The following is a 23,610-nucleotide window of genomic DNA, read 5'->3' on the forward strand; positions in this document are numbered from 1 at the left end:
TGTGTGACCTTGAAAAGAGAAAATGCGGCCAGTCTCAATTAAAAATTCCAAAAAACTATTTTTTTGGGTCCTGGCACGACCAAAACTTTTTTAGCTACAGTACCCCCAAAATGTATTTATTTTTTTGCATTTCCACGAGTTTATTTAATTTTTTTTTCCACTTTTTTACTGGTAAAATTTGAATATTTGAATATTTTTCGAACTGAGAACTACTGTACCTGAAAATTTTCGCTCGTGTGAGGAGCCAAGATGGTAATTATAACTGAAATATTGCACTATTTCGCAAGTAGGTAATATTATATTATTATATATTGGATGAAAAGAAGTCAGAAAAAAAAGTTGTCCTCTTCTCACATGCTTCTAATTTTCATCTGCTTTTTTTGCCTTTTTTCATTTTTTTCACAGATTTTCAAATTTTTCTCCCCTTTTTCTCAAAACTTCCAGTTTTCTTTGTGAATTTTCGAATGACTTTTTTGAATAAAAAATTGGAAAAAAAAAATCAATTTTCGCCGAAAAAATCGAAACTTGTTTCATTGAGCTCTGACACACTCTAATGAGCTCAGCTCAGGTGCTCGAAAGAGTATATTTGCGAAAAAAAACTAAATGTCTCTCACAAGATTTTTTTTCGAATTTTACAGAAATATGTTTCGGTGGCTGCGTAAAAATGGTGGCCGAGGTTTCTTTTTTTCGAGTGGCCTAATTTTTATTTTTATGTTTTAATTCTCGGCCACGAAATTTGGGAAAACTCAGAAATTCAAGTTCTGAGAATTCTAAAAAAATTAAAAAACCCCCAAAATTTCGATCTCAAATTGTTTTTTTCAGAGCATTTTTTACCGCCCCGTAAAACTGCTCTAAAAAATTTTTTTCCGCAAGTTTTTTTGCTAATTCTAAACAAAGGTTGTAGTAGGAAAAATACCCTCGAAATTTAGGCTCTTTTTTGGAAAACTCCGAAATTGATAAAATTGCTAAAAAAATTGCTTTTGGTTTTACCGAAATTTTTTGAATTTTCACTGAAATTTGCGTTTTCTTTTTGGTTATACTTTAATATCCAAAAATGTTTTAGTGAGTTTTTTTTTCAAGTTAAAAAAAAATTTGTAACCTCATACATATATCCCCCTGAAACTTCTCCATTTTCAGCCAAAAATGCCTCGAATAGAACGAGATGATTCATCATCAGGGGATACAATAAATTCATCAGCAATGGAGGCAAGTACAACAGATAATGGACCCCTGGAAACTACGACAGATTCAAATGAACCTCGACCTCCTCCGCCGCTGACGGTTTGTCTTTTTATTTTTAGACTTTTTTTTTTGTTGACGCAAACATGTCCTAAGGTCTCATGTAAATAATTTAAATTGACGCAAATTCAGGACTACATACACGAGGTTGAGTTTTCACCTGTTTGTTGTGTCGAAAAAAGTTTTGAAATTCCTAAAATGATGAGTCAGAATGAGGGATTTTAAACATAAATGTGTTTTTTTGTAGTTTTGGCTCATGGCACGAGCGTAACATTTCAGCAACAGTACCCCGTAACTTGCTCCAATCAAATTTATGTACTCATCAGAAAATAAATGTACAACACAAACCATAATATTTCAGAAAAATTCAGCTTTGGGTCTTGGCACGGGCAAAATTTTTACGTACTTTACCTTAAAAGATTTTCGAAAACTTGAACAAAGGATTACTATAGTCGCGGTTACTGTAGCTAAAATGTTTCGGTCGTGGTAAGACCCATAGCCAGAATTTTAGCGAATTTTTTAAGAAGTTTTTTTTCATAAATTTTTATATTTATTATGAAAAATAAAAAATTGGGTGTTTGGTCCTGGTACGACCAAAACTTTTCTGCTACAGTACTCCAGCTATTTTTTCCGATTTTTTTTTCGCTTTTTACTGATTTTTAGATTTTTTACAAAGATAAAAGCTTTGTCTTCATTGAGGTTTAGATGCTGAAAATTTCAGAAAAAAAGGTACGGTAGCTGAAAAGTTTCACTCGTTCCAAGACCCAAGGGAGCGAGTTTAAATGGAAAGTTGCACCATTTTGCAAAAAGGTATTGTTAACCGTTGATCTATGAAAAATCGCGCGTAAGATATGTTGCATCAAGTACGTGACAGACATTAATAATATATTCTAACATAAGATCCTAAAATTTTTATTCCCAAGTCTAATATAGTTCACTATTTTTCCCCAATTAACAATAACTCACACATTAAATTCTATCGCATGTAGACCCTTTAACCGCATGAGTTCTTCTCAGAATCCTACTCCGCGAGCACCTTCCGTACCTCCACCGATGCCCCCAAAGCGAGATTTAACACCACCAAGGACGTGCTACGATTGTGGATGCTTTCGGAATGTGAGTAAACTTCCAATTAGAAATTCGAATTTGGCGCGTCAAACAGCTCGTGTGCAAATGCGCTCTACCGAACACCGGGCGCAACCCAGTTTTCTGTATACTGTCATTTAATTTTACAAAAACTGAACCGCCCGTTTTTGAGAACAAGCGTCCTGGTTTACGGTAAACAAACTGCGTACATAGAATTTTCGTCAAATATAATGCACCATGTCCGCAGTGATACATCATATCCCAGTAACCCCCTCTAACACCACCTCTTCGTGACGTCACTAAATCAATTTCGTATGCATGTGCACGTGTTTTATAACTTATTAGCCGAAGAAAAAAAGAGAAAATTCTGATAATTTCCGATTTATCATGGAGGTATGTAGATATGCAGGTAAGTGTGAGAGACACGAAACATAGAAACAAAATTGCCACCCAAAAATCCAATCGAGCGTGAGAAAATATTTTTTTACTTTATTAACTTGCTATATAGATTTCATACATATATTCTCCCGTCTGAGAACATAAACCTTAGCCTAAGCCTACGCCTGAGACCAACCCTAAGCCTAAGCCTCAGCCAAAGCCTAAGCCTAAGCCTAAGACTAAGCTTAAGCCTAAATCTAAGCCTAAACCTAAGCCCCAGAATTGCCTGATTTTTACTGCAGAGTTTCTGAAAAGTTTTTGTTTGTCCCTAGAAAACCAAGAATTAAAATCTCTATTAAAACTAGAGGTCTAATTAATTCTAGGAAAATAAAAAAAAGTTTAAAAACTTTAGCAGGTGAAGTTTGATAGAAAGTAGGAAAGTTTTACTAAAAAGTAGTCACAACGAGCCGTTGCTATGACAAAATGATATTTTTATGTCATTAATATTTTCTAGCACTTTTCAAAACGGTAACTAGATTTTCAAAATGTTTTTTAGTTCAAAACTGAACTCTCCGGATGTTTTCAAACCTTTTTTGCAAATTTTTAAATTTTGCAGAGGGATTTACCTATTTCCTGTTACGACCATAACAATAATATTAGTATGCATATTATAGGCAGTAGGCAGGCATGCAGGCAAGCAAGTACAAATCAGCCAATCCCGCCAGAAGCCCTATTCCAAAGTTTAACCAAAAATCAGATATCACAATTTGTAGATTTTCAAAAAAAGAACCTTCGAAAAAACACCAAACCCTCTTCTGATCAAACGTGAGATTTTGGAAGTTATAGACACAAACTTTTGGAAGTTTTAAGTTTTTTTCGAAGGTGCTAATTTTCAAAGCAGATCTGTGATTATTACTGCTCTTTTTGATTTTTAGATCCATCTTATGCTTTTCACGGTGATAGGTGAAGCTAGGAACAAAATTCGAAAACAGGCGAAGGTAGGCATGAAAACTTGCTTGCCTACCATGGGGTCCTTAATCTTCAGAACATCTTGAACGAATTTTCCAAATAGTTAACCCTTTTTCAAGCGAAATATGAGTCACCACATGAAATTTACTGAAGCATACAAATGCTCATTAGAAGGTGGTTCTTTCAGTTTTTCAGAAAATTTCAAAATAGTTCGTAGCCTAACATTTTCCCGTCATTCAACTTTATATTTTACCAGAATATGTTCAGAGTTTGACGTCTTTCTGCCTAGCCGCTGTCCAGCTTCGGAACTCGGAACTTAAATGTTTTCTCTAATTTTGGCATTCTCAGAGTTTGTTTGTTTCGGGGTTTTAATCAAAAAAGATTTCGGGAGTTTAGTTTTTTTTTGATTTTATAAACTTTTTGGTAACATTTTAAAAATAAACATTTAGACGATTTCCGAATAAAATCAGTCAAAAAATGTAAACTTTATAGATACAGGTTGGTTGCTAATATGCATATTGCCCAACATCTTTTTAAAAGTTCACCTACCTACCTGCCTACCTATCTGCCTACTTACCTACTTACCTACCTACCCACCTACCTACCTTCCAGGCAGGCATTTTTTACATATTTTTTTAACCTGACGATATAGTTTTCTAGTTGCGTTCTCTAGCTTGCATTGCTGAATTACAACATTTTTTTTGTTGAAAAATATCGCCTCGTATTAATTTCCCCCTTGAAAATATTATGAATGATAATATTTTTAATAATCATTAAAAAAAACCCTTTTTTAATTTCCAAAAAAAAAAAAACGACAAAAAACCCTTTTTTAATTTCCGAATAATCTGCCCACCCACAAATGTTCACCTTTTCAACAAAATGTTAGTTTTCTCATTTTCATGACATTTCTCGTCAGAGAAAAGATAACGTGATTTCAAAATTACATTATATGACAGAATGAGCTTACATATATGCAAAGTTTTGAGCACTTTCTCTGAATGTGTACCTCCATTCCCTCATCTTTCACCTGCCTGCTCTACCTTTTAGTCATCACGCACAATTTTCTGCGTTGCTGGGTTTTAGATTTTATGCTTATTGTCAGTGATCGTTTTTGTTATTGGATAGGCGCGCCTGCATACCTACGTGCCTGTCTTATGCCTGTTTTATACCTGCCGACCTACTTGCATGCTTTATGCCTTCCTGATGTCTGCTGACCTGCGTGCATTCTTCATGCCTACATTATGCCTTCTGATCTACAAGTCTGTCTTATTCCTGCCTTATACCTGCTGACTCACATGCCTACCTCATATCTGCTGCCTTAGATGGCCTATCTTATACCTGCTCATCTACGTAGGCTCGAGTGTAGGCATGAGGCAGGCGTAGGCACCCTTGAAAGCAGCTCTTTGCTCACTAAAAAATTTATTTTTCAAACTCTTTCGAAAACTCGTAAAAGTTTTCATAAACGTTGTTTGTAAATATCATGTAGAACACTTTTTGTTCTCAAATTTAAAACATTTTTTTAATGTTTAAATATAATTTTGAGCTTCAAGTTGTGAATTTTTTTTGGAAATTTTTTTTTCAAAACTACTTTTCACTTAAATATTGTTAAGAAACCAAGCTTAACCCCAATTTTTTGTTTTCAGAAAATACTAGCGCCTCTGAACAGTAGTACACCGGGTGCTTCTGGTCCTGCTCCCCCCGCCAACACAACGTCCTCCACAAATCGGACAGTTTCACAGCAAGATGTGAGTTTAGAAATAGAGTAGTAGCAAAAACTGGGAAATATTCTTATCATGATTCGGAATATCTATGTGAAAAAATCGAAAAAAAATTTTTTTTTCTCACAGGGATTTTTCGAAACGCCGAGTTTTAGCGGCTTTCAACTGAAATATAAAATTAGGGTTGTTTTTTCAAATTTTTTCACTGAGATATTCGGAATCAGGGAAAAATTTGGAGTTAAAAACCAGGGACCAGACTGATCGTAAAAAATAGGTGGCCGAGTTTTCTCGCGGTCACAAAAACTGACACCAAATGTTCAAAAACCATTTTTTTTGCTCATTCATTTATTTCCGCTCGCATGAAAAAAACATCATATGTAATAATGTTGTAATTGACCTATAGTTCCAACAAACCGAAAAAAAACATGTCTAGACATCTGAATACATATCTCTACAAACTTATGTTTACCACTTAGTATAGTATAATCCCAAAAGGTTTAAGAATTTGGGTTCAAAATTTGATTCTAAGAAACTATGAAAATAGAGTTTTTAATTTCAAAATTTTCAAAGAACTGAAACTGTCCAATCTTCGCAGAATCTTAACATTCTTTGTATTGACTTTCGTTTTTGGAAATCAATTTTAAAACGAATTTTGACAAAACTGTGACGTTTCTAATTTAGCTTCTGATTGAAAAAAGCTTACGAATTAACTTTTCAAATTTCTGTTAGTTGTAGCTGTAGGTAGGATGGTAGGTAGGTGGGTAGGCAGGTAGGTGGATAGGTAGGTAGGTATATGTGTATGCTTAAAAAAATTTATGGCAATTTAAAAACAGCGAAAAAAGCAGACATAAGGCAGTCACAAGGAAGGCAAAAAGTACGAATAATGTTTAACATGGTGTAGGTTTCAGGTAGGCAAGTAGGCAGGCATAACAGGCATGTGAGGAGGCATAAATAAGATTTACATCCCGAGAGAAGCATAAAGCGCACAAGGAAAGTAATCAGGCACATATGAGGCAGTAGGTAGGCTGATGTATGTAGGCAGGCAAGGCAAAGGCTTTAATTTTAAGCGATTTTTAACCGGTCCCCCAATCGATTTAATACAATTAATGAAACAAACTCAAAACTGATGTCACCTAGTTTTCCTCGAAAATTAAACATTTTCCAGCCTCCCCTAATTTCAGATAACGATTTTGCAAACAACACTGAATAATTAATAAATGAAACACCTGATTTTCCCCTTTAAAAAAATAAAAATAAAAACTTTAAAAAATGCTCGAATTCTCTCAGAAGCTGGCTGCTGGAACACCCGGACCACACTCCTCTACACATAATATTGAGTCAAGTGCCTTCGCAACTGCAGACATTACCCTCGGATTCTTGCTTTGTGGTCGACTGTCGTTTACGACACAGGTTAATAATAGGTGAGTGTGATGACCTAGAAAATCTTAGGCCAGAAACATTTTACAATTTGATTTTTTTGAATTAAGGAAAATTGTTATTGAAAAACAAAAACTGGCTCTGTAAAAGTTTTCTTGCAACTTTTTTTTCAAATCGAATTTTTTTTAAATTTCAACATTTTGCAGGGTAAACGTATGCGGCGGCACCGAAATGTCGGCGGCCGATATGGCCAGAAAAAACAGTTTAATAAATCGTCAGCTAGAAAAAGAAAAGATTGATAGTAAAAAAATGCTGAAAATCCTACTCCTCGGTGGTCCAGAATGCGGGAAAAGTACAATATTCAAACAAATGAAAATAATTCATATGAACGGGTTTTCCGATTTGGATTACGTGAATTTTCGATATTTAATCTACAGTAATATCATGCAATCAATGGATCAATTATTAGAAGCCGCCGAATTTTTTCATTTTCCACCGGATGATAGTCCTTCGATTAGAAGGGCACTTAATCATTATAAATCATATAAAGTTCGGTATAGTACGTCGGAAGTCGAGTTGAATCGAGAATTGGCGGATTCGTTGTCGAAATTGTATAATGCAGAGTTTATTAAATCGGTTTTAAATCGAAAGAATGAACTCAAATTGTTGGATTCTGCGGTTTAGTGAGTTTTATTTATTTGCTGAAAAATTGAAAATAAATTTTGAAATTTGTTTTTTTTTGTTTTGAAATTTTTTTTTGAAATCAAAGTTTTGAAGCATGTATCACGTATGCTTTTCTTCAAGGCGCCCCTAGTAAACAGGCGTAGGTGGCTGGTAGGTAAAATGAAAAATGCAGAAAATAGGCGGCAGGTAGGCCTGCCTGAAGGTTGAAGGAATTTTTTTTTGAGAAAATATAAATTATATTCAAAAAAATTAAATCTGTTATAAATAATTTTTGTAGAATTAACATTACCAACTTTCTGAAAAATCAATCTTATACAATTTGAAACAAGCTCCAAGTTTGTACAAAATCGGAAATTTTGGAATTTCAGCTGATTTTTACAAAAAAATTTTATAAAATCGCAGAAAACACGTTTAAAATGTCAATTGTTTCCATTTAATTTGAATATTGTTAAAGTTAAAAAAAGCCAGAGATTTTTAAAAATTACACCAAATATTTGATAAAAAACTTTTGAAATTTTTGAAAAAAAAACTTTTAAAAAATTGTTTTCAAAAACCGAAAATTGTGCATTTTTGTTTAAATTTGTTCTAAAATTTTGAAAAAAACGTACTAATTTTTGTGGTGGCTTATCAGAAAAAAATCAAATAAAATTAGAAATAGCTGTATTTAATTTTTCAAAAATTCAAATTTCTCAAAATCTCAAATTTTCCCATTCAGTTTTCTGGATGACATTGATCGAATATCAGCACACGAGTACAAGCCAACAGAGATGGATGTTCTAAGAGCACGAGTTCCGACGACGGGTATTACGGAAATTGAGTTCCCATTTAAACAAGCAAGTTTAAGGTATGTTTGTCACGAATTAAAAAAAATAAATTTGATGAAATTCAGCTGCTTATGATTTCAGAGTAATGCAAAATAAATAATTTTCAATTAAAAAAAATTGAGAGTTTTTTTTCAGAATGGTGGATGTCGGTGGTCAACGATCAGAACAGAGGAAGTGGGTGAGTCAAAATTGTTGAGGAACATTTTTCGGCGGAAAATTCTAATTTTCCATGTAAAAAATATAACGGGAAGTTGGAAGAAATCTTCGGAAAAGTTCGAGAATCTTTGGTACAAGTTTTCAACCGTCTGGAAATTTTTGTGAAAATCTAAAAGAGGCTTGGAACTTTCTGGAGATTTCTAGGAAACGACTAGAAAATTTGAAAACTTATGAAATGTTTCAGAAACTCCACTAGATTTTTGAGAATTTTCAAGAAATCTAGATTTTTAGATCGAGTAAAACAAGTTGGAAAACGCCAGTTTTTTCAGATCCACTGTTTCGACAATGTGAATGGAGTCTTATTTATAGCAGCAATAAGTGGATATAATTTATATGATGAAGATGAAGAAAATAGAAAAGATGATGGAACACCAACAAAAACCAATCGATTGCGATATTCAATGGAATTATTCAAAAGAATCGCGAATCATCAGTGCTTTAGCAAGAAAACCGCGATGATTCTATTTTTAAACAAAATTGATATTTTCAAAGAAAAAATCGGAAAGTATCCACTAACAACGTGCTTTAAAAATTACAAAGGTGTGAATGCATTCGAGCCGGCGTGTAAGTACGTGACAGACCGATTCTCACGGCTTGTCAGCGGGGATATTCAACACGAGAAGCCTCTGTACACGCATATAACCAATGCGACAGACACTCGGAATATTGATCGGGTATTCGATAGTTGTATGGATGTGATATTTAAAATTTCGATGGAAAAAGTCGGATTTATGTGAGTGTTTGAATATGGTTTGTATGGCCCCTTGTGATTTCTAACTTTTTATGTGACTTCAGATAACACCTACATAGTTATAACTAACAAATATGATCTCGTTTGTGCATGGAAAAGAAATACTACCATTTTCGGTACTAATATTACATTTTTCAATTTTAAAAAATTAATGTCGATTAATTTCAGGTATAATTGATATTTGAACTGCCGCTATGATGACGTCATTATTTTTGTTATGTTTTTTATTCAAATTTTATTCCAACTAATGAACTTTTTTTGCCCTATAAAATCTTAATAATACTGCGTCGATTTACGAGATACTGAATACACGTGGTGCCAGGAGAGACCCATTACGGTTTGATCTACAAAAAATGCGGGAATTTTTCGCCCAAAAAATGTGACGTCAGCACGTTCTTGTCCATGCTAAATCCGTTGAGAACTCTGCGGTTCTTCTCCCGCGTTTTTTGTAGATATACGTAGATCAAACCTAAATGGGAAATTGATTCTAAAAAACTACAAAAAATATCACATTGTTTTCAAAATTTTCAACAAAAAATCCCCCCGTAACTTCACTCTAAAAACTTTATTTCTCAAAAAAACAAAGATTTGAATTTCCTTTTGTTCTTCATTGTCGACTGGTGATCACGGGTTCATCGATGCTTGGTTGGTATATTTCCAGATTGGGAACATCTCTTGACTTCTAGTTTCAGGATTGATAAAACGATACGAGTGATAGCAGCGAACCAGGTCCAATAGGCGACGAAACTGAAAAATGGTGTTTTTTTTGATAAACGGGATTTATTGGATTTTTTTTTCAAAAATGAAAACTATTGATTTTTTTTGAAAACGAAAATTATCGATACCATTTGAGTGTGCTGCTTGTTAATCATCACAGTCCACCACATACTGTTATTCTCAGTGAGCACTTGCTCCACGCGAAAGCTGAACACCTGAAATCAAGCAGAAATTAAAAAAAAATGTTTCGGATCTAAAACTCACTTTATTCTCCGAGTTTCTATAGCAAATGAATAAAGGAATCGTAGTCTCCAATTCCACTTTGGCCTGATCCTTTACGACACGATAGTACATCGTAAAGTCATCCCGACGTGTCAAATTTGCCGCTTCCTTCTTGGTGAGCACACCTTTGAAATGCTCCGCGATATTTGGCTCAGCTAACGTCGCAGCGATATTCAAATTATTGGGTTCTGAACGAAGATCCGATCCAAGAGTGAGCTGATGACTGTCACTGGTACGTGATCCAACGTTCGGCGATTGAGCACACGGAAGCTCGGTTGTTGAATTCGATGAGACAGAGATTGCTACTTTCCGAATTTCAGTGCCACTTGACGAATACGAGCATGGGCTGAATGCGTGACGGGCGCTGGTGTTGCTGAAAAATCGATAATTTTCAATCTTTGAAAAATCAATAAATTGTGGTTTTTTTGTTGCAAAAGTCGATGTTTGCCATTTTTCAAAAATCGATAAAAAATCAATAATTTTAGTGCCCAGGAAAAATCAATAATTTTTACGTTTATATCAACTTTTCTCCGTCTTTCAGAGTAAACTTACTTACCTATTAGAAGTATTGATTGATCGGCGTCGACTTCCCCTCGAAGCTCCCTTGCTTTGCTTCTTGTTTTCCATTCGCCCGGACGGTCGCATTATCGCAAAACAAAACTAAGAACTGAACTTTTTTCAAATAAATTGCCAACCTTTAAAAATTAAAAAAAATTTAATCCAATGATAAAGAGGTTTTTTTTTATTTCAACGTGAAATTTTATTTTCCGGAATAAAATAAATCAAACAATTTACAGTTAGTAGAAGCTCAAAACTGGTGGCCGACCACAAACATATCCATAATTAGTTGAGAGTTCCTTCTCGAAAGAGTATGGAGGAACAGCCATGTCACAACTATAAATTTTAAATTTAAAAAATGTTTTTTTAAGAAAAATAAAATTTGCCAAAAACTGACTGAATAGCGTGAAGAACGTGCAACTTTTTTGAAAAGTAAATAGGAGTATTGGTTCGAAAATCTATAATTTTTAAAATATTTTTTGTTTAAATATTCTTAAAAATTATGTCTTTTAAAAACTTTTTAAAGAAAGATTGGCCATTCTCCAAAGTGAAAATTCAACAAAAAAAGAACGATTTTTTCAAAGTTTTTATGCAAAACATTTTTTAAAGCACTATTGGATACGTTGAAAAGTGGGTAAGATTAGGGGTGGCCCGGCAATTGCCGTTCGGCAAATTTTTTGTCGACAAATTTGGCAAATCGGCAAATTGCCTTTTGCTGGATATCAGATTCGCCGGAAATGTTTAGAGAGATTTTTTATAAGACGGAAACACTGGAAACTGTGCCTTTAAAAAATTGTTTCCCGTTTTTTCTTCTTTTTTTTTTGATATTTTCATAGAATTTCGTTACTTTTCAAAATAGATATAGGTACATTCATAAGATACAATTTTGCCGATTGATAAAATTAAAATTCTGAAATTTCCAAAAAAACAATGTGCAAAAGCACACTTTGCCCATTTTCCGGCAAACTCGGCAAACAGACAAATTGCCGGTTTGCCGGTTTGCTGAAAATTTTCAATTCCGGCAATATGCCGATTAGTTTTTTTTACTTTCACTTATACTGTCTATCAACATGTCCCACTCACTATGTACTGTATTCCTCGGCACGAAGTGGCCAATATGCCCATGACGGAGCAGTTCTGTACCATTGAGTCCATGCGTATTTTGGGTCAGTTCTTGGATCAGTGATATCGAAAACTTTGGTCTTATCATTGCACGGAGCAGCGATTTGTTGGGTGACGTTCAGAGTTCTGCACTTCTCAATTCGAACACCGTCAAGCCAGATGGCTCCTTGAGTGATGTTGTTGCGGCGGAAATATTTTGATGCGTGTCCTGTAACTTTTATTTTTATGGAAATTGTATTTTCATTATATCTATAACTATTGATAAGAATTAGTTAAATTTTGCATTAATCTGTTTTGAAGTTCCCGCCCCAACAGATTTTTGGTTTTTCTAGGCCACCTGTGACGTCACCAGGATCCCTAAAACTATACTTCTACCGAGTCGGTCGATGGCTGGCATCAAAACAAAAATCAAAACTCTTTTTGGATTTTTAAACTTTCACTCACTAACGATATGCTTCTGCTCATCATAACAGGCAAAAGTAGAGAGCACGGATCCTTCTCTATTACAAGCTTCCTGAGCAGCCGCTTCTGACACTGAAACATTTACAGTAACCACACGGAGACACCACATCTTTGTCATATTGTTGGTAGCAGTTGGAGCACGGAAGTATCCCTTGTAATGCTTTGGGCACTTGACTTTCTGCTTCTCTTGCTCCTCGGACTCGCAGGATTCTGCAATTTGGTAGGTTAGAAAATCCAAAAAAAAAAGTATTTTTTAAGCTAACCATCATTATCAATATTAAATACAGCTTTTACATTGACAATGCAAAAACAGAGAAGAACAGAACAAAGAATCCACCGTTTCATTTCTTGGCGAAATGTGAAGTGGGTGAGCGGAACTGCACAGGTTTTATATCCAGCGCACTTTAATGTTTCCGCTTGCAAAATTTTGTTTTATTACCCACCTACGGTTTCAGCAGCAATTTTCAGAGGTGTGTAGAGAGCATGAAAGTGACATCTTTGGGCTACAATTTTTTAATATGAAAACTCAAACTTTTTATTTAAAATTGATATAATATTTGGAAATAACATTTAATTTTGTTGAAAAGCTTGAAAAATGCCCCAGATTATGCCCGACAGTTACCATTTGCCGGAAAAATTTTCACGGCAAACGGCACCTTTCCGGCACTTTTTATATTATTTTCAGAGGGAACGAACCTTTTTCTGCATTTCTATACTGTTTTTAAAGATCCAAAAGTTGAAATTCTGGGAATAAGACCTGAATCAGACTTAGATTTTTAGACTGATGACGTCACTCACCTATGATGTCACACAATTTCTGCAGCTTTTTATCTGCTTCTTGGCTTATCAAAAAAAAAAATAAACAGTTATGTATACATATTTGTTTTGAAAGTGCTGTAATTGAATTTTTTTTTCAATTTTTACAAAATTTTACAAGGGGCTCACTGGAATACTGTAACTTTCATTCGATAATTTACAGGTTAACATCTAATTAATCTGAAATGAAATGAAAATTCAACGTACATTTTCAGCCCTACCTTTTAGTGCGTATTTTATTATTTAATGAAAACTACCATTTATAGGCAAAAATAGATGGATTTTCGAAACTTTGAAAATTCATAAATCTCTTCAAAGTAACTTTTTTTGAAATGTCTTTCAGAAACTTTGTAGTAAATTTTAAGCTCTTTCAGAATAAATTAACAATATTTCAGTAGGTACAAGAAGCTTCACGTAGTTTCAGAAATAGTACATTTTCAGCCCTACCATTTTAGTGCGTATTTTATTATTTAATGAAAACTACCATTTATAGGCAAAAATAGATGGATTTTCGAAACTTTGAAAATTCATAAATCTCTTCAAAGTAACTTTTTTTGAAATGTCTTTCAGAAACTTTGTAGTAAATTTTAAGCTCTTTCAGAATAAATTAACAATATTCCAGTAGGTAAAAGAAGCTTCACGTAGTTACAGAAATAGTACATTTTCATCCCTACCTTTTAGTGCGTATTTTACTATTTAATGAGAGTAAAATATACGGTGAAGCCAGAGAGTAAAATATACGGTGAAGCCAGAGAGTAAAACATACGGTGAAGCCAGAGAGTAAAATATTCTGTGAAGCCAGAGAGTAAAATATTCTGTGAAGCCAGAGAGTAAAATATTCTGTGAAGCCAGAGAGTAAAATATACGATGAAGCCAGAGAGTAAAATATACGGTGAAGCCAGAGAGTAAAATATACGGTGAAGCCAGAGAGTAAAATATACGGTGAAGCCAGAGAGTAAAATATACGGTGAAGCCAGAGAGTAAAATATACGGTGAAGCCAGAGAGTAAAATATTCTGTGAAGCCAGAGAGTAAAATATTCTGTGAAGCCAGAGAGTAAAATATTCTGTGAAGCCAGAGAGTAAAATATTCTGTGAAGCCAGAGAGTAAAATATTCTGTGAAGCCAGAGAGTAAAATATACGGTGAAGCCAGAGAGTAAAATATACGGTGAAGCCAGAGAGTAAAATATACGGTGAAGCCAGAGAGTAAAATATACGGTGAAGCCAGAGAGTAAAATATACGGTGAAGCCAGAGAGTAAAATATTCTGTGAAGCCAGAGAGTAAAATATTCTGTGAAGGCAGAGAGTAAAATATTCACCACGATAAGTCTCACCACGACGGGTCTCACCACGAAGGGTCTCACCACGAAAGGACTTACCACGATGGGTCTCACCACGATAAGTCTCACCACGAAGGGTATCACCACGAAGGGTCTTACCATGAAGGGTCTCACCACGAAGGGTCTCACCACGATGGGTCTGACTACGATGCGTCTCACCACGAAGGGCCTCACCACGAAAGGTCTCACCACGAAGGGCCTTACCACGAAAGGTCTCACCACGAAGGGTCTCACCACGAAAGGTCTCACCACGAATGGTCTCACCACGAAGGGTCTCATCACGAAAGGTCTCACCACGAAGGGCCTTACCACGAAAGGTCTCACCACGAAGGGTCTCACCACGAAAGGTCTCACCACGAATGGTCTCACCACGAAGGGTCTCATCACGAAAGGTCTCACCACGAAGGGTCTCACCACGAATGGTCTCACCACGAAGGGTCTCACCACGAAAGGTCTCACCACGATGGGTCTCACCACGAAGGGTCTCACCACGGAAGGTCTCACCACGAAGGGTCTCATCACGAAAGGTCTCACCACGAAGGGCTTCACCACGAATGGTCTCACCACGAAGGGTCTCACCACGGAAGGTCTCACCACGAAGGGTCTCATCACGAAAGGTCTCACCACGAAGGGCCTCACCACGAATGGTCTCACCACGAAGGGTCTCACCACGGAAGGTCTCACCACGAAGTTCCTCACCACGATGGGTATGACCACGAAAGGTGAATTCCACGGGAATTCCATTACCGCCAAATTATTTTCAAAATATTAAAATTTGAATTCCCACCAAAATGTTTTCAAGTTTTTATTTTGAAATTTTTCCTAACTATAGTAACCCTACCGTAATCCCACAGTACTCCTACAGTACCATTACAGCGCCTTGACATTATCCTCCACCAACTCCCAACCCAATATCTCTTCAAATGCTTAAAAGTCAAATTTTTCCTAACTACAGTAACCCTGCCGTAATCCTACAGTACTCCTACAGTACCATTACAGTGCCTTGACATTATCCTCCACCAACTCCCAACCCAATATCTCTTCAAATGCTTAAAAGTCAAATTTTTCCTAACTACAGTAACCCTACCGTAATCCTACAGTACTCCTACAGTACCATTACAGTACCTTGACATTATCCTCGGCCAACTCCCAACCAAATATCTTATCCAACTACAGAAAAGAGAGTTGTAAGATCAAAGATCAAACTACAAACTACTAACGGAAGGACACGCGCTTTAAATATAGTAAATTGATTTGAAAGAAAATGTTTAAAAGCAAGATGTAATTTTAAGTACTTTCCTGACAAAAAAAATGCATTTTCTGCAATTAAAATGCATTTTTTAAAAACAAATTACTCAAATTTTAATATGGAAAAACTGAAACTGTAGAATTTTTTTTGCAATCGCAATTTTTTGATTAAAAAAATTGGCTAATTAAAAAAAATAATTTTTTAAGAAAAAAAAACAAAAAAAAAACCAAAATAAGCTGTGAACAGTTAAGCAAATTTTAAACCGCCTAAAAATTTTTTTGAAAAAAATTTTGAAAACTTTTTGCCAGGTTTCCTCCTTTAGCCTCCTTTAATCTGGAATTTTCTTACAATTAATATAAAAAGGAGCAGCGAACGTCTTCTGCACATAAAATTTGCAATTTTTCCATTTTGCTATTAAAATAATTTGCTTTTTTCCTCTTTTTCCCACTATTCGTCTCATTTTTATGCTGAAAACACGCACATCTTTGGCACTTTTTTTCGCGTTTTTTTTTGTCTTTTTAAGGATCCTGGAAATTCAAATGAACTCCTCTTCTTCCCTTTTCATTTTTACCCATAATGGAACCCTCCAATATTTTTACTTTTGTTTTTTATTGTCAGTTATTGAGTTGAAGAAAAACTTTGTTTGGGTCATAATTTAATACGGATATGGACAAATGCATTTAGAATACTTCCTGACTTCAAAAATACTACACCAAAAACCTTCTTTGGTAGCAACCAATCAGCGATGTTGGCCACGCCCACCACACGTTGCTGATTGGTCAGTGGCAAATTGCGCGCCAATTTAAAAATAAATTTTTATCGAGATAAATTTTTATCGAGATCCCCGGATTGAACAAACGTTCAAACAAAATCAAATTGTTTTTTTTTTCAAAGTGCTTGGATCCCATCCTTTTCTCATTTCCTGATTATATGGCCCATAGACATTTTAGTTTTTTTTTTGAAAGTTTTTCAAAAACGGAAATTCATAAAATCCTATGACACTTTTTCTAACTTCAAAAACAATTGGTTTAAGACTGACGGAAATTGGTTTTTTCAGTATTTTTTTAGCTTTGAATAAGTAAAACCTATTAACTGAGGGAAAAACCATGTGTTTTGTTTGTTAAGGAAATTTAGACTGGACTAAATGTATAAATATTTTCAGTTTTTTTTTGTTTTTAAATTTTTGAGCTAGTGAGAAATAATAAGGAAGTAGGGAAGTTAATTTGAAAATCAAGAATAAAATGTGAATATTGAAAATTAACACGAAAAAACAAAAATGTTCCCATTTTGGTCAGTGGTCGAGTTTTCCTTCGGACACCAATTTTTTCGCGGCTCTCTACTTGCCCGCCACTGGTTGGCTTTTTCCACGTGACCGTGAGAAGAAAAAACTCGGTCACCAATTTTTTCGCGGCCCTCTGCTTACCCATCATGGTTCCCTAAATTCCCCGCGGCAGCGAAATGAGAAAAGTCGGCCACCAGTATTTTTCGCTCAAAATACACGAATTTTTCAGAGATGAAATATACATTATTGTTTTATAAAGTTCAATAAAAAATCGTTTTGAGAGATTTTTTTAATTTCTGATGATTCAAAAAAAACTCGGTCGCCAATTTTTTTTTGTTTCGCGGCCACCTATATATTTCTAGCAAAAACTCGGCCATGAGTTTTCAAATATTTAAAAATCTAAAATCTAAGAACCGTTTATCATAAATTTCAGATTGAAAAATGTGGGCCACGTGGCAAATAGCGCCCGACGTCTACCGGGCTCCGCCGTCTTTCGCCCCATGACCGTGAAAATGAAAAACTCGGCCACCTATTTTTTTTCCACGGCCACTTGGCAATTTCTACTCTAGAGAAGCTTAAGCTCTGTAATCTAAATTTTGAAATAATTTTTCGTAGAAATAAGAATCTTCTCCGTTCCAAAACAATTTCCAAGTGAACCTTTTTATTGAAAATCTAAATATTTTTTTTTTCAATTTTCGAATTTCTATTGTCGATGAATATCTCCCCGTTTTTTATTTTGGAGACTGAGGTGTTTTTCAACAAAAAAAAACGTCGACGAGACAAAAATGTGAACAACCGGGGCGGGAGGTCGAACAAAACATGAAGATTTTTTTCTCTTTATTTTCTTTTTTCTTTCTCGATAGAGGTTGAAATTTTTAAGGGAGAGAGAAAGAAATTCTCAGAAATCTTCATTATTTGTGCGGCTTTCTTGTTTTTATGGGGGAAAGATCATGTCTTTGGGGGAGGGGTCTGTATAAATTAGGAAGAATAAAAATAGTTATTTAATGGAAATAGTTTTTGATCTTGTTAATATATATTTAGTTTAAAAACTTTATTATTTCAAATTTTGAACTTTTTTCCTGAAAATGTTTTTTTTTTGTGGCCGCGGTGAAAAAATTGGTGGCCGAGTTTTTCAAAAAGTGCCCTCCACCACGGCGCCAAAAAATGTAAGTTAAATTCTAAAAAGTAGCTTCTCCTAGACGTCACGCAGTTATATTATTCGGTAGATTAATATTGTTTTACCTACCTACCTACCTATACATAGGCCAAGAAAAAAAAAGTTGGTGGCCTAGTTTTTCGTTTGTCGATTTTTATAGCAAATTCAATAAATTTTCCTGAAGCTTCTTTTTTAGTAACGTGATTTTAATTTTTTTTTTGCTCTGAACTTGTGCATTGTGCTCATTAAAGTGAGATTGCGACGTGGCCGAGAAAAAAGTTGGTGGCCGAGTTTTTTTTTGCTCTTTTGAAAATTCCTTATTAAAACAGCTCTAAAAAAGTGATTTTAAGCATGTAGAGCCAACTCTTTTCAAGAATTCTCTATTTTAAAAAGATGGCCTAGGTTTTTATATTCTCGGCCACATAGCAATGCTGCAAGGTGCTCATTTGTTCTACGGTTACTGATTTTTTAGACCACTTTTTTAAATAAAAATTGTTTTTGTTATTATAAAAAAAGTTGATACTCGCGGTAATATTTTCAAAGATAAAAAAAGAAAAACTTCAAAAAAAAAAAATAATTTGGCTCAGCAGAACTCTTTAAAAAAATAATTTTCAAACATTTTTTTTAATTGAAAAATTTTTTGTGGCCACTCAGAAAATTTTTTCAGGTTTTTATTTCATTTTATTTTGAATTCACATACATAAAAAATATTGAATTAATTCTCAACTCCCTTATTCATAGTTTTTTAAACCAAGGAACAAAACTTTATATTTTTTTGAAATTAAATTTATTATTTTTTGTTTCAAAATTTAAAAGAAACCCCACTTCTCCCCTGTCTCATCATCATCATCATTATTTTTCTTTTAATAATACGAAATTCTTCCTGATAGTTTTCAGACTCACACACACATCAAAACACGAGAATGTTTTTTTTTTCCAATGTTTTTAGTTCCGTGAAAACTAAATGGCAAAAGATCGAGATATCAAGTTTCAAACAATTCATGTTCCAAAGTGTCTTCAACTATTCTCAGAAACACAAAAAAGAAAACAATTGAGGAAACGAAAAAAGAAGCAAATCTCTCATGTTTTGCTCTTTCATCGTGGTGCACATTGTGTTCTGAATCACACTTGAAAACAAGTTTTGAGACTAAGAATAACGAGATTTTATGTTTTTTTGTTGAGATATGAACTAACCTTCAAAAATTTAAAGGTGGAGGTGAATGGAGAATTGCTTCAAAAAATTTCCAAAATAGTCTCAAGTTCGTAACAAAAAAAATTGAAGTGTTGTTCAAACTAGATTTTTCAGTTGTGGTTTATTGCAGGGGTGGGCGGCAAATTTTCGGCAAATCGGCAAATTGCCGGCTTGCTGATTGGCCGGAAATTCTTTATTCCGGCAATTTGCCGGTTTGCCGATTTACCGGAAATTTTAATTTTTGGCAGATTGCCGATTTGCCGTTTGCCGGATATCAGATTTACCGAAAATATTTAGAGGGATTTTTTATAAGACGGAGAAGAAAATTGAAATTCTCAAATTTCCAAAAAAATAAGTGCGAAACCACAACTTGTAAATCTTTTAATAATTTTTTCATCTTGATTCCCGCGCAAATAAAGCCTAGTTTCGAAATTATATTTTTTTTTGCAAAATTGAAAAATCATGAAAAATTTAGATTTATCATAGATAATTGTTATACATTTTTTAATCGTTGTATTAGGTATATTAAGACTGTTTTACTTACCTACGCTACCTACCTACCTACCTACCTACCTATCTGATACCTACCTGCCTACCTGCCTACCTACCTACCTACCTACCTAACTACCTACCTGCCTATCTACCTACGTGAAATTTTAAAAAAATTTTAAACATTTTCATATTTCAATATAAAAATTAGGATGTTTAGGATCCCCAAAAACAATAGAAAATCTTGAGCATCTGCAAAAATATAGCACCAACAAACCCCCGTAACTTCCAAAAAAAAAAAATCAGTTTTCCACCTGATTTTTGCCGTATATTTTCCATCCTATTTACTTCAAAAAACACCTCGAACCTAATCACTCATATTCCGCCTTCTCACTATACAGCCACCGCTGTCGTTGAAAAACAATTCAATTTCTTCTTGTCTCTCTTATTTCATTTTTTCATTTTTCTTTTTCCCGTTCCCTGTTCGCATTTCCTTCGTCAAGAGGAACTCATTTATGAGTAATATCTGTTCTTTTATGGCTTTTGACATGTTTCAGTAGACATGCTCTTTTTCTTTGATATATGTATTCATCAAAAAATCATGGGAAACTGTTTGTTTTTCTGTTTTTTTTTGTTGTTTCAGTTTCTTGACTCTTTGGCTCCTCCCATTTGTTTCAAATTGCCCCATTTTTCCAGTTTATTAGTTGAAATTTGTTGAGGGAATCCCCCTGAAAAGTGTGATGTATTTATACTATTTTATACTTTTTTGGAGGAATTGTACTATTGGCGTGACCGCGGAAAAAAAAGTTGGTGGCCGAGATTTCTCTTTTTTTTTGAAACTGGTATTTTGGTGTCCACAATCTATAGGTCTCATTTTAGAATCGCCGATGTTTAGAAATCCGCGGCCACGGAAATTTTTAACAACACTCCGAAATCCCTATAAAAACCATTCAACTTTCAGAATACAAGAATACACCGAAATTCCAGCTGACCAATCAGCGAAGCATAGGGGCGTAGCCAACAATGCTGATTGGTCGGCATTTATTTTAAGTTAAACTTTATTTACTTTTTCTACTTCTAAATACGCTCAAAAATAATTTTTCCTGTTTTTCAATTTGAATTCCGCGCAAAATTTTTGTTGACCATTCAGCGAAGTGTGGGGGGCGTGGCAAACCACGCTGATTGGTCGGCGTCATTTTCAAATTTAATTTTTTTTTGATTCTCTCTAGTTCTAAATACTTCCAAAAATATCAACTTTCAGTACTTCTATTTGAATTTCGGGGCAAAAAAATTTACCAATTAGCGAAGCGTGAAGGCGTTGCCAACAACGATGATTGGTTGGCTTACTTAATCCCCATTATACTAATTCAATTTTCTAAACTTCCCTACTTCCGTAAACTCCGCAGTAAGTAGCTAGACAAGAAAATTGGCAAATAATCCGCCCCGTCCAAATTTGATCCATTTCCCGAATGGCGCCATTTGATCTCAAAAAACCCGCCTCTAAATAACCTCTTTTCTCCATTTTCTTCATTACATCATTTTCTTGTTCCTCCTTCTTATGGAAAAAAAAACTCATTGATGCGTTCTTCCTTACAATTTGTCATTAATAATTTATGAAACTTGAGAGAGTGAGAGAAGACTTTCTCTCAAAAGTTTTCAGAGTCAAAAACTTCTCTCTCTCTCTCAGTTTATCAAGTTAATATTTAATTCTTTATTTCAGCTGTCAAACATTATTCAAGTTCAATTCACCTGTCACACACCCCCACTTTCAGTACATTTTGATCAACGATCTTTTTAGAAGAAAATTGACCGATTTTGACCTACGCCTACCTTGTGCCTATACTTCCAAAGTAGCTCAACTTGCTTCAACAAATCAGACAGGCAAAAGGGAGTTGGGAGGCAAGTAGGCAATATGTGCCTGCCTACCTACCTACCTATCTACCTGAGGGTCCCTTTCCCACACATCTCACTGAGTTTGATCCCAATTGCACCCTAATGTACTTTAAGATTCGATTCTTTCTGACTTTGAAATTTTTAGAGTTTCTAAACTCAAATTCGTGATACAAACCCCGAAACGAAAAAAAGTGATTATCAGCTGCACATTTTGTACCTGAAAACAGAAATAAATCGGCGAAATTTGTAGATGTAAAGCCACATGACAGATCTCTAGAATTGTGGTTTTTGAAATTGAAATTTTTGGATTTTCGAGAAAAGTTGTTTGGACTCTTTGGAAGTCGTATCGGAATATAAAGTGAGAAAGTTTAAAAAAAATGAAATGAGCGAGTTTTTATTTACCACCTACAGTAACCCTACAGCATCCTTACAATACTCCTACCGTACCCCTTTATTCCTCTTACAGTATCTCTACAACACCTTCACAATATCACTACAATACCCCTACCGTATCCCATACAGTACACTTTTAGGACTCCGAAAGTAACATTGCCGTAACCCTACAGTACTCCTACAGTACCTCTACCCTATCCTATGGTACCCATACTCTACCCTTACAGTAACCCTGCAGTACTATCACAGTATTCTACCGTTACAATACATATCCCCTTCAGTACTTTCACAGTAACCCTGTAGTACCTCTGGATTACCTTTGTAGTACTTTCTCTATAATACAGTACCCCTATGGTACCCTACAGTATACTCACAGTAACTCTACAGTACCCCTGCAATACCCTATTTTTGATTGAAAAACTCAAATTTTTGGAAAGTTGCACCAAAAATTCATACTACAAAAAGATCAAGAGCATTTTAAAGATCACTTCTATATTTTCTTCCAAATGAATAATTCTCTGTCATAATCTTAAATTACCTGATCTTCTTCAATCTTCCCTTATCTCATCGCTGACGTGCAAAGAAATCCACGTGGTTCCATTCTCTGCTACCTAATCCACTTGATCTCGATTTTTTCTTCCTTTTTTGTTGCTGTGTTTTTTTTTTGTTTTTGCCTATCGAGTCATTTTTTATAAAATTTTTATTATGAGAGAATCTAGGGATTTCGCCTTGTTTTTGGCGAAAAAAAAAAGAATTTAGGGAATCCTAGAAATCCGGAGAATTTAAAAAGTTTTGACGTTGTGGATGCTGGTGACAGATATTTTCGCGCGAACGCTTTTTTATTTGGATTTTTTAAAAATTTTATTAAAGAAAAATATTAAACTCACTATTCGGGATTTTTTTTTCGTAGAAATTGTCGGTTTTCTTGAGGCCTAGGTGCCTGCCTTCCGCCTATATTACTCTTGCGCCTACTCTGTACCTACATAGTTGTTTGCATGTTAAATTTTTGGGTAAGTTTAACTTTTTAATTGAAATGAATTATTTGAAAAAACCCCCGGGCTTTTTTATTAGATACATTTTGTATCAGATAAATGCGTAGGCACTAGGCAGGCACAGGTCCGGTGGCCGAGTTTTTCATTGGCTCGGCCACGGAATATTTAACATTTCCTCCGTATAATATTCATTTTTCTCCAATTTTTCCTCCGACAACCTCGTTATATTCTATGTCCATACAAACCTACATAATATGAACGTCCTTTAAAAGGACGATTATTAAATTTCCGAAATTTTTGGAAACGTATTGGAAAATAAAACTAGCTTTTCCATGTGATTGTCAAGTGTTTTGAAACCGAATGGACAAATTTTTGGATTCTGTTTAGTTTGTTTGTTAGAAAACTGAGATTTTGAGTGATGAGCCC

At 34.7% G+C, this 23,610-nt stretch overlaps 3 protein-coding genes across 4 annotated transcripts; 1 reads left to right on the plus strand and 2 right to left on the minus strand.

Moving 5' to 3' along the window:
• Nucleotides 1-1,143: 1,143 nt before the first annotated feature.
• Nucleotides 1,144-9,524, plus strand: gpa-11 (Guanine nucleotide-binding protein alpha-11 subunit; the record flags this gene model as incomplete). Of its 2 annotated transcripts, NM_001267160.2 has the most annotated exons (9): nt 1,155-1,281; nt 2,257-2,355; nt 5,316-5,417; nt 6,678-6,811; nt 6,974-7,450; nt 8,167-8,295; nt 8,411-8,453; nt 8,761-9,358; nt 9,411-9,524. In NM_001267160.2, the coding sequence occupies 4 exons, from the start codon at nt 6,999-7,001 to the stop codon at nt 9,226-9,228; spliced, it is 1,092 nt and encodes a 363-aa protein (NP_001254089.1). The 2 variants fall into 2 exon arrangements, with proteins under 2 accessions (NP_001254088.1, NP_001254089.1); NM_001267159.1 differs by lacking the exon at nt 9,411-9,524 and having other exon boundaries at nt 1,144-1,281; nt 8,761-9,228.
• A 270-nt stretch (nt 9,525-9,794) lies between these two features.
• C16A11.7 (SH2 domain-containing protein) lies at nt 9,795-10,898 on the minus strand. The gene is made up of 4 exons (NM_062348.4): nt 10,798-10,898; nt 10,224-10,614; nt 10,088-10,174; nt 9,795-9,989 (listed from the first exon to the last, which is right to left on the minus strand). Exons 1-4 carry the CDS (start codon nt 10,884-10,886, stop codon nt 9,867-9,869), a joined length of 690 nt encoding a protein of 229 aa, NP_494749.2. The 5' UTR covers nt 10,887-10,898; the 3' UTR covers nt 9,795-9,866.
• A 97-nt stretch (nt 10,899-10,995) lies between these two features.
• On the minus strand, nt 10,996-12,730 carry clec-135 (C-type lectin domain-containing protein). The gene is made up of 4 exons (NM_062349.2): nt 12,647-12,730; nt 12,366-12,593; nt 11,883-12,129; nt 10,996-11,135 (listed from the first exon to the last, which is right to left on the minus strand). Exons 1-4 carry the CDS (start codon nt 12,726-12,728, stop codon nt 11,039-11,041), a joined length of 654 nt encoding a protein of 217 aa, NP_494750.1. The 5' UTR covers nt 12,729-12,730; the 3' UTR covers nt 10,996-11,038.
• Nucleotides 12,731-23,610: the final 10,880 nt, after the last annotated feature.

This window comes from Caenorhabditis elegans, chromosome II (assembly GCF_000002985.6).
Source record: "Caenorhabditis elegans chromosome II".
NCBI lineage: Eukaryota > Metazoa > Nematoda > Chromadorea > Rhabditida > Rhabditidae > Caenorhabditis > Caenorhabditis elegans.